The sequence below is a fragment of the Micromesistius poutassou genome (genome assembly GCF_964030765.1).
Source record: "Micromesistius poutassou genome assembly, chromosome: 8".
NCBI classification, from domain to species: Eukaryota; Metazoa; Chordata; class Actinopteri; order Gadiformes; family Gadidae; genus Micromesistius; species Micromesistius poutassou.
In genome coordinates, this window is record NC_140278.1 from 1403843 (window position 1) to 1418939 (window position 15097).

The 15097-nt window shown below is 45.5% G+C and overlaps 1 protein-coding gene across 2 annotated transcripts; it reads right to left on the bottom strand.

The window, feature by feature from the left end:
• Positions 1-1538: 1538 nt before the first annotated feature.
• On the bottom strand, positions 1539-8832 carry tbrg4 (transforming growth factor beta regulator 4). Of its 2 annotated transcripts, none has more exons than XM_084471276.1 (11): positions 8721-8832; positions 7774-8276; positions 6961-7281; positions 6425-6599; positions 5629-5786; positions 5400-5510; positions 5111-5255; positions 3727-3975; positions 3452-3563; positions 3225-3339; positions 1539-2063 (listed from the first exon to the last, which is right to left on the bottom strand). In XM_084471276.1, exons 2-11 carry the CDS (start codon positions 8194-8196, stop codon positions 1962-1964), a joined length of 1911 nt encoding a protein of 636 aa, XP_084327402.1. In that variant the 5' UTR covers positions 8197-8276; positions 8721-8832; the 3' UTR covers positions 1539-1961. The 2 variants fall into 2 exon arrangements, with proteins under 2 accessions (XP_084327402.1, XP_084327403.1); XM_084471277.1 differs by lacking the exon at positions 8721-8832 and adding an exon at positions 8554-8707.
• Between the last annotated feature and the right edge of the window lie 6265 nt (positions 8833-15097).

Here is a 15097-nt window from a genome sequence, read left to right on the forward strand (position 1 = left end):
GTGCTGCTCCCCCGGCCCCTAGCAGAGAGCAGCGGTACTACGAGGAAACAAGATCATCTGAGATGGTAAAATGGAGCCCAGAGCAAAAACAAAAGCATGAGGCTTTAACGACAAGCAAGTAAAACACAATTCTTTTAAAATAGAGACAGAGCCAGAAGGTAAAGCACTAAGGGAGGGTTCTGCATAGCTAGGTGCTAATGATAACCCTGCCTTCTGCTCAGTGGTGTGTCCACTTAGCAGGACTCTGGGAAGGGGAAGGGCCCCAGATAACCACAGCATCTGTGTCTCCATCTTGATTATCCCTCTGATACGCTTGCATTGCCTCTCCTCCCACCATTAGAGACAACGGGTGAACATGAGCTATAGAAATAGAAGCAGGAGGGACGGCGCTGCCCAAGCCTCATTCAGCAGTTGTAGTTTCCATGGCAACGCAAAACTTCCCACGATACGGCGCTAGCTCAGCAGAAATGGGATTGTTTGCTACTTAAATACAGTCAGGTGGCATAGGGCCACTCACGACTCGGTGAATCGGTGGCACACAGTTGTCCAGGGTGTGAATACCCTCTTAAACATTTTCAGGTTTAAGGTGAATATGCCCTTTGTTTATGCTGATTTAACCGGTCCCAGGTTCAGTTTTACTAACCTGGAGAGGATGTGCTTCGCCTGCTTTCTTTCACTAGTCCAAGTACAAGCTTGTTATTGCAGGAATGAAGGGATCAGTGTTCAGCGGCACTTATTGCACCACCAACATGTGGTTACTTGCTGAAACCTTAGCACCTGCAACATGAACATAGTGTTACGAGTCAGAAAAGCAAGACAGGCAAAGGTCTTCTTGGGTCTCACCCAGCCAAACAATGTACTTATTTTGAAGCATGCTGACTGCTTTAAAATGGGATACCCCCTGTTTCAGCCCAAATGTGAACACTATGGAATTAAAAAGTGTTCAGAGTACTAGGAAGGTGTTTTTTCCCCATGGTCATGACCCACAGCAACTCAGTGATACTATTTGTTCTCATCTCATAGTGCCGTTGTAGAGTGTGAGTGTTGGACTCCACACATACTTCATCAGCATTCTCGCTCGGCTTTCCCGTCACCAAGAGAACCGAACCGAGTTGGGAGCACAGTGGGCCGTTCACATACTGGTTGGCGGAGACTGGTTTCTTCTAAATTAAGGTATTATTTGAGTTACAGGGACAAAATGGCAAAGACTACTATATTCAGGATTAGAGAAGACATACTAAGAAGTTCAAAACGAATTAAAGGCACGTGAAGCACACTTAATAACATTACTTGTTACTACTTTTACACATACTGTCCAGCATTCGGATCCAAGCTGCTGTCATCTGCCAAGACCTCCCCAGCATGGACGAGCTAACCCACAGCCACTACCCACTAAACAGAGTCTAATGACAGCATGGGCATACTTATAAACACTCTAACGGCCGGCCAGCAGCTTGAGCATTGAAATGATTTACATAGAAAGAATGAAAACGATTGTATGACAATAAAATAATTTATTTCATCGCAAAGTGGTTTCCTATATTTTGCAATGATACATGAATCCAATCAGTACACGTTTAACACAAAGCACATCTTACAAGCTGGGCCTTGTGGTCGGAGCCATTGTCAGTAGGAGACATCCCTACCAACAGAGCTCTTTGAAATCCTTTGAAGGGCTCTCTTCCATTGCTTGTTTCATCTATATATATGTCTCGCATTCGCTCTCTTGTCTACAGACCTCTCGATCCGCATCTCTATGGAAACAGGGAAAGCCCCATGCGTTGTCAAGGGAACCAGAAGGTAAAATGTTTATTATTTTTTGTATGAGGAACAGAGTGCACCATCATAGCAACAAGCGGCTCTGTTATCGACAGTGCAGATCTATTTGTGAGTGTGTCAGTGATCTGGCTTGAGGCGGTTGGCTCTCTGGCTCCGTCTGTGGAGCACCTTGAAGACCCGGTTCACTTGGCCATATCTTCAGCCACTGCCTTGCCCATCTTGTCCTTCAGGTACGCCACCCTCTGCCGTTCCGTCTTCAGCTCCAGCCACTCATAGTAGGGCACCTGGGAGGGGAGGGGACACAGGCACACTATGAGAAACATTTGCACACCGTTTCATCATCATGGATGAGACAACAAACAAATAGGATACACCTATGATTTATATAGCCATTATCAATGCCTTTTAGCCTAAAATTGCACATAATTTATAGAAATGTATTCATGCAACATGGCTTCAGTTCATCTTCCCTCCCTTGAAAATAACATAACGTATACAACAGGAAGTGATGCGTGTCTGTGCCCCCATGGGACCCCAGATGGAGGCAGGGTGGAGGCGCGACACAGGGAAAAGTGTGGGTGTGTCTCCCCCGGAGACAGCACAGCGAGAAGGTGAGCAGTTGGGGTTGTTTTTACTCCTTCAGGGATTCGTTTTTTTTAAGTAGTAGCGCTGTAGCGCCCACTAGAGTGCTTTTACAGCACTAGCTAGAAGGGCGCCTTCACTCTTTGAAAACGTCCCTTCCTTGCACCTATTCCAACATTGAGTTGACACTACGGTTGAAGTGGCAAGACTCGTTGGCCCAGTTTCCATGGGCTGCAGACCGCAGAAGCCCTGCCATTGGCTAGGGAGACTGTCCTAGATGAGAGGGAGAGCAGAACATGGCCCAGAGGAGACTGAGCTGCTGGGAGCTGGCAAGGCCTATTAATATGAGAGACTGCAAGTGCTGGGGACCCACATGGCACTGTGCTCTGGTCAGAGCACAAACCAGTCTCTCAAACCAGTCTCTCAAACCATTAGAACCATCAGAACCACAGCCAGTGCTGGGGTGGGGCTGTGCACTCCCAAGAAGAGGGTTTTGAAAACACAGGTGTCCCTTTGCGGAAAGGTAACGTGGAAAGGTGACACACACAAAAATGTATCATTGATGATCTTTTTCCTTCACTTGGTTGTGACGACATGTTCAGAATTGCTCAGTAATTGCAAAACAATAATACATATGTTGAGTCATTGGGGTTAGTGGCCTGAAGCCCAATGTTTTGCCATTTATTTTTACCTTATGTGGAATATGGCTTTTTCCGATGTAATCTGGACATACCCATAGGACCATCCTGCGCTGTATTGTGCTCATGAGTCTGCATTAGTGGCTTTTCACAATATCTCATATCGATCGATATTAGCACAGCACAACGTTGCTAACAGATGAAACTACCACCTCCACATCTCACCTCCACCAGGAGCAGGCCGGCCAGCTGGAGGTGTCTCTTCATCATCGCAAACCTTCCAAGAAGTTCTTTACTGCGCAGGCCAAAGTTGGGGAAGTCCCAGGCTAGGAATGCCAGTCTGTAAAACAAATTAAAACCAGTCTGTTTGCGTCTTGTCACACAGTACTTGGGAGCAGATAGAGAGCCATTCTCTGTGTGTGTAGCGCTCCCTAATGCCCTCCTGGTCGTACCGGCGCGTGCCTACTGGCAGGTCCTGCTCCCCTCCGCCCCCAGGTAGGTGTGGGCCGCTGAGCGTCAGCAGGTCCACCAGCTGGTTCTCACTGTCAACCACCACCTCGCCATCTAATGGGAGAAACACCTCCATCAACTTCACGCCCCTTGCTGAATAGTAACAGTGCATGTTCTGTGAAACCATGACAGCGTTATAACAAATCAGCGCTTCAAGTCCACTGCCTGCAATAAAGCAAAAGTAGGACTGTTGCAACCGATGCAGAGCGTCTCGTACCGAGGGTCCACCCGTACACGGTGTCAACAGCGGTCCGCAGGGCCGTGGTCCTCCCCAGGACCAGGCCTTGGAGAGACTCCCTCAGGCCTCTCTGCAGTGGGGAGACGGTGGGGGAGGCCGGGGTGAAGTTCACAAGGCCAGAGAGAGCAGCATCTGCCTCTGTGGAGCCCGGGTGGTCCAGCTGGAGGGTGGCAGCGATGTGGAGGAGCTTCAAGCGACAGTTCTCGACGCGAGTCGGGCTGGCGCTGGCTGACATGAGTACAAAGAGACAAGAGGGTACAACGTAGAATCACTCAGACATTCTGCAATAGCAGCACCACATTTGCAAGGGTCATGGATTGACCAGGCTAGAAAGGGCCACAAGAGTTCCTGGAGAGCTGATCTGATTGGTTAGCCCTCAGGTTCACTGAGCAATAATCTCACAGGTCCTGTCCATGATGTCAACCACACCAGAGCCAATCTCCAAACATTAACACATCCCAAACCTGAACCTACCTAGCTAGCCCACTTTGGATCTTAACTCACCAATAGGATCTCTTAACCTAACTATTTGTGTGACACATCTCAGAGATAATAACTTTTAGAATAAACATCTATTTCAGCCCATGTTTGTATGTGGCCAGTGGGATTTAGACCATAGACAGCCATAGTGACACATGGTGAGGCAGTTTGGTTACATAATCTCACCTAGTTTCTATGCAAACCAAAATAAAGTGGTCATGCACTATAAAAGAGGCATGTGAGCAATAACTTTGGCTTCATGTGAACAGGTAAAAGGCTTTAGGGAAGTTAAAGATCATGATAAACACACCAGTCTGCTACATATTTATTGGATGGTGAAAGAGGACTTTTGGACCTTTGGCCCTCTAACTGTCAAGTCAAATGATGACGCATTGATTGAGAGGATTTAAAAATGAGAAAACTGAAAGAAAACTTGGACAACAGGATCTGTATATTAACCAAAACATATTCCAGAGGGATGTATCCACTACACACCTTCCAAATATCTGGTCAAGAAAAGGTCAAAAAGTCAGCTGAAAGACTGGTTGTGGTCTGAATCCCAGCCCCCTCACTGTCAAAAGTCTGCAGGTTCATTCAGCTACACCATCGTAACCACTGTAATGTGTGTGTGTACGGTATCACCTGCTTGGCTACGTGAGTGTACAGTAATTGGTCATCTGCTTGGCTACATAACCAGGAGGGCTATGAAAAAAAAAAAAAAATTGGTAGACTGAAATAATATGACATTGCAATGGATTAGGTGGAACATCGTTTTTGGATGTTTAATGCACACCTTGATAACCCTTAATAACATAATAATAATATAATAAGAAGTAAATGATGGATTTCCGTCACTTTCAACGGCAGAGCTGTGTGGTGTTACCTGAGAGACTGGCTCTGTGCTCAGGCCGGGCGAGGGATAGACAGTAGTGAGGCTTGACCTGCTGTAGTACACACAGAGACCAGAGCACATCCACCAGCAGGAAGGCCTCCAGGCCAGGCAGAGAGCCCTCCAGGGCAGAATGAACCTGCACACACAACACACCACTCACTGCACGGTGGAGGTGGGGAACGGCCAAGCGCAATCGACAAGGAAGTTCTGCTGGGGTCGCAATTTCAATAAGGTGAGGAAATGACATGCAATAATAAAACAATAAACTCTTTTTGTTTACCTTGCTGTAAAACTGCTCTCCATTGCTGGGTTGGAAGCCTAACCTGGCCAATGTCATGAGCAGATTACAGACCTGTGGTGTGACGTACTTCTCGCTGTTGGCAGTGTAGTGCTGGAGACAAATGGATTAGAGATAAAGGGGCAATGAGGAGAAGCCTACTTTAGAGAGTAGAGAGATGCAGAACAACGTCTATCAGTTGAATGTGAACGAGGGACACTGTGGGACTGACCTCGGCAAAGGCCTCAAAGAGGGGGAGGTGGAGCCACTTGAGGAATCCTAGAGACTTGGCGCAGCGCGTGACGTCGACTGGGCTGAGCTCCGGCACTCGGGGCAGCAGCTCGGCTGCCATCCGCTGGAACACCTGGGAATGGTTGAAATTCAACTTTCCTACAAGGAAAGTGGGATAAACACAGAAACACATTCTAGGTTATTCTGGCGGCTGCTTCTGTCTTACCCGCTATATTACAAGCAGTATTTTCTGACCATGAATAATTCTCAAAATCGTTAGTGGGCAATACATCGCTACAAAAGTACCAATATGCGACTATTTCAACCAGTTGTACGTCTAGTGATGAAATCAGGGACATGGTATTCTGAGTTCCAGTAGTCCTGTGTTAAAGCAGAACTTCTGGTGGGGCCGGCACAGAGCCTAGGCCGCTAACCTGAAATGACAAAGGTGGAGGTACGCCTTGTTTCCTTCCCCAGATGTTCTACCGAAAAGATAACATGCAAGTGGATTTAGCTTTCAGGAGGGGATTTTAATAATTATTTTTATGGTGGGAAAATGGACACGGTGTTGATTTGAAACATTACAGAGACTTTGTTTTTTACAGAGGGACTGTTAGTGGTGGCCGAAAACACATGTTTGCCAAAGACACGGTTACAGAAACCTGCATCAGGCAAAAATGAAAGCGTCCCAGTCCCCCAGATTTGAACTGCAGACCACCGATTATTAATCTAAAATTTAATTTTTCCGATACAATGGCCATGGAATGGGGCATGAGATCTGATGGCTGTTTTTATACCATAAACATAGGCCATGTCCAGCAGCAGTGGAGTGGAGAGGTCGGAGGACGGCTTCTGGAGCAGGTGGTAGGACAGCGCTCTGAGCAAGGGAACACACCTGCGGCCCCGAGACGCCATGGATAAACAGACCCTGCGGATCTCCTGTGAAGAAAAGCCCTCGGCCAGCTCCAACGCCTGGAGAAAGAACAGCGGACTGAAGTGACAATATCTTCACTGTTAATACCTTTTGAAAGGAGTAATTGCCATGTTGAATTATTTATATATATATATATTTATATACACACCTATATACACCTATACACACACCTCTAGAGATATATATATTATAATAACTATTAATTATTAATAATAAATTGTTTGTCATTGGCGGTTCTAATGCGTCACAGAATCCAGGTTGTAATCTATAGTGGCCTATTTAAGAATGACCTCTTATTTCTGATTGTTTTCCACATGATTAGAAGCCATGTGATTTCCACCAATTGAAAATAGTGACAGCATTCAGCGAGGGGTTTGTGAAGCGCATTCAGACTCCTACCTTGTCTTCTAGTCTGTCCATTAAGCTGGACGACATGCGCTCTCCTTTGGATATCAGCGCACTGACAGTCCTGGCGTCTGAGATCTCAGTCCAGCGCAGTTCCAGCTGTTTCAAGGCAGCGTTCACGATGGCCACCTCAGACGATCCTGGCCTCTCCCAGCCCCAGTCCACCAGCAAGGCCAGCTGCCGGTAGCTCAGCCTGCGAACTCGCCATAGAACCTCGGTCTGGACAGAGTTCAACACTGAAGTGCTGGGAGGCAAATTCATGACCCAGAAAGACCGCAGAACAGACACCAGTGTGCTGTTCCACACTGCAGATACCTGGAATAAAAAATGAACACAAAAAACATGTTATTGTTTGCGCTGCAAAGACGAAACCAAACATCGACAAAGGTGCATGCGTTATTTATCTCACTCCAATAGTCCTGACCATCTCACCTAGGCCTGGGCGATATGGCTGAAGGACATATCACGATATAACTTGAACATATTGATCGATATCGATAACTATTGATAATTTAAATGACCTAAAAAGACTAGGAATTACCATGCTGGATTTAAACACTTCTGTTTAACACTTAATATGACCTTCCACTGTTCTTCACTGATAAATACTCCAACGTCGACACAACAATGAAAAACACTCAAATAGTGTAAATAAGTATGGAACCGTGTTTGTTTAACAAACCCAGCTGCTAGATTCGGTGGTCCAGTCTCTTATCGATATAAATTGAACATGTTTTATATTGATATTGATCAAAAGTCTATCACAATACGATAATTTATTGTCTTATTGCCCAGGCCTAATCTCACCTGTCCGTTTATTGTATCCATGATGTCCTGCAGCCTCGGATCCATCAGAATATCTGCATCTTTGGTAGTAATACATCCTTGTGTTCCTTGAACCATCCGCGACAGTTTCACCATAGCGATAGCAGCCTGATTACCATTTCCTCTGTGTTCTTTCCAGGCCCGCAAGAGGTCCTCTGGTGTTTCAGCCTTCTCCACCAGTTTATCAAGCTGAGTGCGCCTGGGCATGGCAGGCACGTTCTCATCTCTGGCGACAATCCTATCACATAGGGGCCTCTCAGGAACCCATACCCGTGCTGGAGCCCATTGCAGCTCAGACAGAGTAGTTGCAGCGATAGGGTTAGTCCGATTGGAAGCTGCAACGGTGGCCAGCGGTGAGGGCCGGGAGAGGAAACGCGTACATCTGACCAGTAGACGGCTGGCCATCGGAACCTATAGGTGGAGCGGGGAGGGCGAGCTGAGGAGGAGTGGCTCACAGCGCAGGGGTGGAGGTCACCATCGTGGAGCTACGTGAAGGATACAAGGAGGAAACCGGATTCATGAACTAAGTCGTTGTGGGTTCCATAAATATATGGACTGTTAAGCACTTTGAGACTGTACCGGTGATTAAGGGCTATACAAATAAGAATTTCATTTAATTAGCAATTTTTCAGACTGTTTACGATAATATATGTTAGCTTTGATCGCATTATAACATTGAATTGTAGACCATTTGAACCGGATTACAACAGAGTATTATTGTATACCGACGACTTGTACAACAGAGTATTATTGTATACCTACCGACGACTTGTCAACTTTACAATCGTAATGCCATAACCTGACCTTGTGGATCACAACTTCACCCAACCCTCCCCTTTAGAGCTAACCCGCCCCTCAACAACACCAGCACAGGAGCCGTGCGGGAACACACGTTAACCCTGGTCGTATTTAGGCTTATTCAGACTTACAGCTTCAACAATCGGATGAATAACCCCATGAATGGATGAATGGAGCGGTAAGGCAACATTCACATGGACCGTGGATCTGTCAGTAGGAGTCGCAGGAGGATGACGTCACGATGGGGCTATTACATGTGCCGCGAGCCGAGCAGGGATTGGCTACACGGCGGACCTGTTGCGCAACCACCGCAGTCTCTACTAGGCATTTTTACGCCAAGCCGGTGTCTTGCCAATGTAGTTCCCCCCGATAACAATAATCCCCTGCCGCGTACACAACTACACACTACGATTCGATTTCACCCCGTTCCCCCAAGGCTGAATTAAAAGTACATGTTTTTCAAAATGTTGGTCATCAACGAGGTTGAAAAGTAGTGACTTTCAGCACATCTGTCAAAAATAATGTTTTTTCCATCCGACGTGTTAACGATCTATATTTCATTCATTGCGCCGCGGCTGAAATGACAGCTGTCTACTGAAAACCAGCTGATCGTATTGTAGCGACCACGGTGTGTGCCGAAGTCCCGCCCCTTCCGGTGGTCCCCATGGGCCCTATGAGATCGTAAAATATGAATGGGTTTCAATGGAGAGAAAGTAATTATTTTCTGGTCCCAGTCTTTATATGCCCCGGATTACACATATGTTGTTTGTGGATTTAAGTTATAATTTTTCATGTCAAGAGTTTGACCGTTTATTGTGCAATTGTTCAGTTAAAGGCTGTAGAGAATACACAATGAGAAAGACTACATGTAGCCTATTAGTGGTGGATTTTATGATTTGTTTGAATGAATCAGTTTGCGTCGGTCAGTTCGGCAAGAAGAGTCGTTTGTTTGTTTGTTCGTTCGCATTTCCGGTAGCGGTGAATCATGATTCTCAGTCACTGAGTCGGTCAGACTCGGCTCCTCCCTCGTTCTCATTGTCAAACGAATCACGATCGTAAGGTTGTGCAAACGGTCATCAATCAACACAACATTAACTAAGTTCCTTTTAGCTGAGGAGTGCTTCATGTTCGGAATCGGGATGTTGTTGCCCGGCTGGCTCTCGTGACTTCTCAGTCCTCAAGTCTTCATCGCTAAACACAGTCAGTGAACGAACGGCGACTCGCGAGTCAGCGACTAGTGGGCGGAGCTGGGAGTCGAGTCTCAGAGAACGAACGATACGAACAAGATGAACTGAAACGGGGAATCAGGTCGGTTCGTTCATGTTAAAGAGTCGTTCGTTCGAACTGATTTGTTCGCAAACGAGCCATCACTAACATGTATGTGACGTCATGCTCCCTGCGACTGGCGTGGACAAGACCGACTATCTCCCCATCGGCATAACTGAAACTCTCCACAAGCCCCAAATTATAATGGTTTCACCTCTTTCGATGCTGTTATCCTCCCCTTGGAAAAAAAAGTGAAGTGGAGCAGAGAGATCGCCATGTCTGTACCAGAGTTCCAAGTGCAGGTGGTGACGTATATCATTCGAGAGCAGCGAAGAGCTGTAGTTCACAAAGCGGTCTCACACAAAACCTAACAGTATCAAACTTCTTCACGATAAATTGTAGTTTTCTTTGCATGAAAAATTCACAATCAACATATGTGTAATCCGGGGCATATAAAGACTGGGACCAGAAAATAATTACTTTCTCTCCATTAAAACCCATTCATATTTTACGATCTTATAGATCCCATGGGGACCACCGGAAGGGGCGGGACTGCAGCACTATAAAGAATGGACACCGGATTGAAACATGGCGCCCATTCATTCCTATGGAAAGTGCTCATTGGCGCAGGGCAACATCAAGGACAGAATTGCTTCCGCATCATGGGAGCCTAGAATGGTGAATCGCAATGGTGAATCGCAATGATCGCAAGCAGAGGAACATGAGAGTTATTGAGTGCATGCGTCCAACAGCTGAACCAAATCTGTCTACAAATCCTTTGGCGACTTTAAGTGATAAAAAGTCACCACAGTGCCTAAAAACCACGTCCACGACCAACGTCATTCATGTTAAGTAAAAGGAAAAACCTTGGGCACGAGAAGTTAACGGAGCCGTGCACTGAGCCCATGGAGGCCCGCCGAAACAACAGCAATTTGTTGTTGACTCCTTTCAGCCGCCCACTCCTCCTTCTCCTGCAAAAAATAGATACATAAAAAGGCTAATAAAACGCTTGAGGTGGCGTTTTGAAAAGAGAAAACTTTTCAATGGTACTTGGTCTAAAGATAATTATGAGCCTTTGATTGATATCCAGAAAAAATTGCGGAGACACATTCCTGGTCCCCACTTGTATTGGCGTGAACGAGGATATCTACTTCTGGGCCCCATGAATTGAGGGACCCGTCCACAGCCCGCTAAAAAACTGCAATACCAGGCTTGGCCACTGAGCACGGGTGGATTGCGGAAGTAGGCACTGCTCCTGGTGGCCTGGGGCCTCCACGAATAGTCAAATCTCCTGATCTTTATGGTTCCTTTCCTTAACCTTAGTGGAAAACGTCATCGGGTAAAGGAGAGATGAAAAGGTGCTTCCTTTCGAACATAGGAAAAGACTGCGCTGTTTAAAAGGAATTAGACTCCACTTTCCTAACCAACGTCATTGCGCGACGGAGAGTATTGCTGACCTCGCGTCTCTAGCGTGGAACTACAATTTTCCGAAGATTCCGCGGATTTGGCCAACGGGAATATTTGAGGCCACCTGAATCCAAATTCATATGTGGAAATAAAAGAGGCTCAACTTATGTTGACGTTGAAATTAACTGCCCCCAGTAGTCTTTCTTAAATGTGAAGTCAGCATTTTATTTTCTTATAGTGTATATTGTGTGCTTGCTAACCAGCAATAAATTTATTAATTTTGATTCAAATAATGTGTTTCTGGAATTGGTATCCATTATTATCAATTGTATTTTCTTCTCTTCTCTTCTTCAGCTTAACCGCGTCTCTCATGCGTCTTCACGTAGAGTCTGTAAACTTCGTCGGTGGCCTGTTTATTTAAATATTGCCGCCGTGGGATACCAATATCTCCTTTCCTTTCGTAAAGGTTTGTCAGGAGTAACCTATGCTAAAGGAGGCTCAAAGGATGCATCGAGGCTCCTTTCCTAAGCATTTTTAGAATTCGAACCACCTTTCCTCCAAGTACTTCTGGGTCATCTTGATAGGAAAGGAAATTTTCTATGCAAAAAAGAGAATCGGTAGAGGCCCCTGGTGATAATGAAGGCAGTTCCGTTGTCGTGTGGTGTATGGGGTGCGCAGGCGCGGAGCTGTGGGCGGGCCTGGACGGGAGGGTACCCAGTCAGAAATTCACAAAAAAAATAAAAAGAAAAACTTCAAGGCGACTTCGCCTTGTGTAGCCGGGTAAGGTAGGCCATGGTTTTCTTTCCATGTAGGCCCGCCGTGGCCGTGGACAGCCGGAAAGAGATGTTTTCTGAATCAAATAGCTTTTCAGTAGCTTAGCTCTTTTATTGACCAAGTAATGCGGTAGCGACTCAGTGGCGGAGTGTTAATCGGGAGAGTCGGGAGAATTCCCGGTGGGCCAATAACGTTTCGGGGCCGCCGGGCTGATTACTGCAGGATAACAATATTACGTTTATAAAAGTTCCTTTCTGTGCCATCCGGCCAGTCTGAGCTGTGCGCTCGCAGCCTCTCACTCACTCAACACACGCAACAATCACAAACTGTCAACGTTGCAACAAGTCGATATGTGCAGAGGGAAGTAAATGAGCGGCCCCTCCCCAAGTGGCACAGAACAGGTGGGCCTTGAGCTGCCATTGGTCAGAAAGCTAAAGACGTAACAGCTATGACAACATTGAACTCTGGTGCAGGCTCGTAGAGAGTGTGCAGGTTCTCCTGGAGCGGTACACACATTGTGTTGATGTAATGGAAAGCAAAAAGAGAAAGGAGAAAGAATTAAAAAGAAAAAAGCACTGTGGGAGGATGTAGCGAAATGCTTGCAAAAAATGTATGTATTCCAATTCCGAGCATTGTGTAAAGACGCTGCAGGTGAAATGCTCAGAGTTAAAGCAGGGAGCTTAGAATTTAGCATTAAATGCCAACATGCAAAGTGTCATGATTAAAGCTTTCCCCAATTTTTATTTTATCAATAGCTGGCCAGCTTGGACATTGCACTATAACAAATAAAAGGGAGTAGGCAATGAAGAAAATGAAAATGGGCGGATTGAAAAAAAGTAGCTAGTTAACCATCAGTATCAGTATGATTTATCAGTACAAATCTTGTATGGTGGTAGCATGTATGTAGCCGCAGAATGTTTTTATTTTTGCAGCCACAGAACTGAGTCAGCCCAGTGATGCTGATGAGACAGGGCTTGTGTTTATATTTCTCTAAAAGTGTTACACTGTTTATTAAAAAGGCATTAATGCTTTTAGAAATGGATTTGTCTATTTAAAGACCGGGTAAACCAAGAATAATTATGGGTTTTGAGTTTATAATACCACAGGAAAATATATTATTAACCACCCTGCCAAATTTGAAGGACTAAAAAAATCGCGAAGTATATAAAATTATGCTTCAAAGTTGATGAAAAATGAGCAGTAATCCCTGGCTCAGGACGGTGGGGGCGTGTGCGCTGCAGGCCAGGAAACCACGCCCATCACCGGAGAGGTAAACTTAAACTTAAATAAAGTAAACGAACCGTTAACGTTACGTTTCCCACTGTGGCATCCAGGGAAGATGCACCAACGAGGTTGAAGAGGCATAACGGGCAAGCTAGCTGCAAACTGACAATTCAAACCAGACTCGTGAGCGGTAAAACCATAGACGGGTGAAACCACAGAATGCTAGTGCGCGGTTAATGTATTTATACCTAGAGGGCAGCAGGGGGCGGGTTTATGTGAGTATGACCGCTTTACGTAAAGCGGTCATCGATGTAGACCCGCCCATTTTAAACCTGCACACAGAACATTCTCTGAGGCCTAGCTCCTCAAGGAAATGATGAATGGGAAAAATATTTTTTACATGTTTTGAGGGACACATTTAAGGCCTAATTAATATGATAAGAAGAAAAATACTGAATTTGGTTTACCCGGTCTTTAAGTGAAATCATGTTTTTTACTTATGGCCTCGCTGCAGGCCAAGTAACCTTGCCAGATGCGGATTAATGCACAGGCTACCCTAGGCTGCAGCCTAGGGGCCCACGTCTGAAGGGGCACTTGATTGGTCAGACTATTTTAACTTTTTCTTCAAATAAAAAAAAACGTGACCCCCTATTGACCCAATAGGGGGTAACATTAAAAAATGAAGCAGCTTATTGGGTAGATGTGTGGGTCATGTGGCCAGTTCTCAAAGTCAATTTTGAGTATTCGAGTATTGCACAGCGGTTCGATTTGTGTCTGGGTGTGTGAATGCAAGTGCAGGGTTTGAATGATCTTTTCATCTTTAAGGCGGTCTCTCTATCTCATAAAAAAAGTTGGCGCACTGCACACATAGCCTTACCATTCGCAAAAGCACCGGTATTTGTAACCTCTTCTTTAAGTTCTACCTTAACATTTTGCGTGTTTCTTGAAATGTTCTTTGCTATGAATCTCTTTCGTACGTCGTTCGTTGGTAATGTTGGTCTGAAGCGCTCATAGAACCTTCTTAGCTCTACAGTAGTGATGATTCAGCTCCTGGCGCTAGTCTCCGCCACTGTACAGTAACCTTTAGAAATCCCGGTTGCGCATGTTCATTCCAAGTTTGCATCCATAGCCAATTGAGGCCAAATGAAACGGCATGTTTGAATTAAGGATATTGTCTCGGCTGTTCTTTATTTTGGGCCGTGGGTACAGCAGGCAAGGTCAGCTCGACTCACTTCCAATAATTTCAAAAACTTTCTGTCTTCTAAATTAAGGAAATGATACTGGGAAATGAATAATTAAGGAATAATGTATAGAACGCCGAACGGCGACGTTCTATACATTATCCCGATTATTACATGGCTACTTGCGCAAACAAAAAAATAACTTCACACGGTGTGTCTTTTTACAATTTATTTGTTACCAGCATTCGTAGTGTTGCAGAGAAATAGTCCGCCAAAGAGTAGACGTGTCTTGGCAATTGAGTACTGGGTTGATAAGTTACCGGACTACTTGCGGAGTGATACGAAAGACGTGAAAAAAATCCACTTTCCTTGACAGCGGTCATTATATGCTTAGCAGCGGTCATTATTGAAAAATATTTCACCACCGGAAGTCGGGAAGGCCCATGCAAGTGAACGGAGTGTTCCACAGCATTGAGAAGAGCCGCGTAATAAACCATTATAAGCAACGAGTGAATTTAATAAGCGATCGAAATACTTTTTTCAACCACCGCCTCTTTCCCTTGACATTTAGTTTTCACCTGACATATGCGACAGATGTAATTATGGCAATCTGGTCTCACAGGAATCTGTGAAATTAGTCGGTCTACGTCCCATAT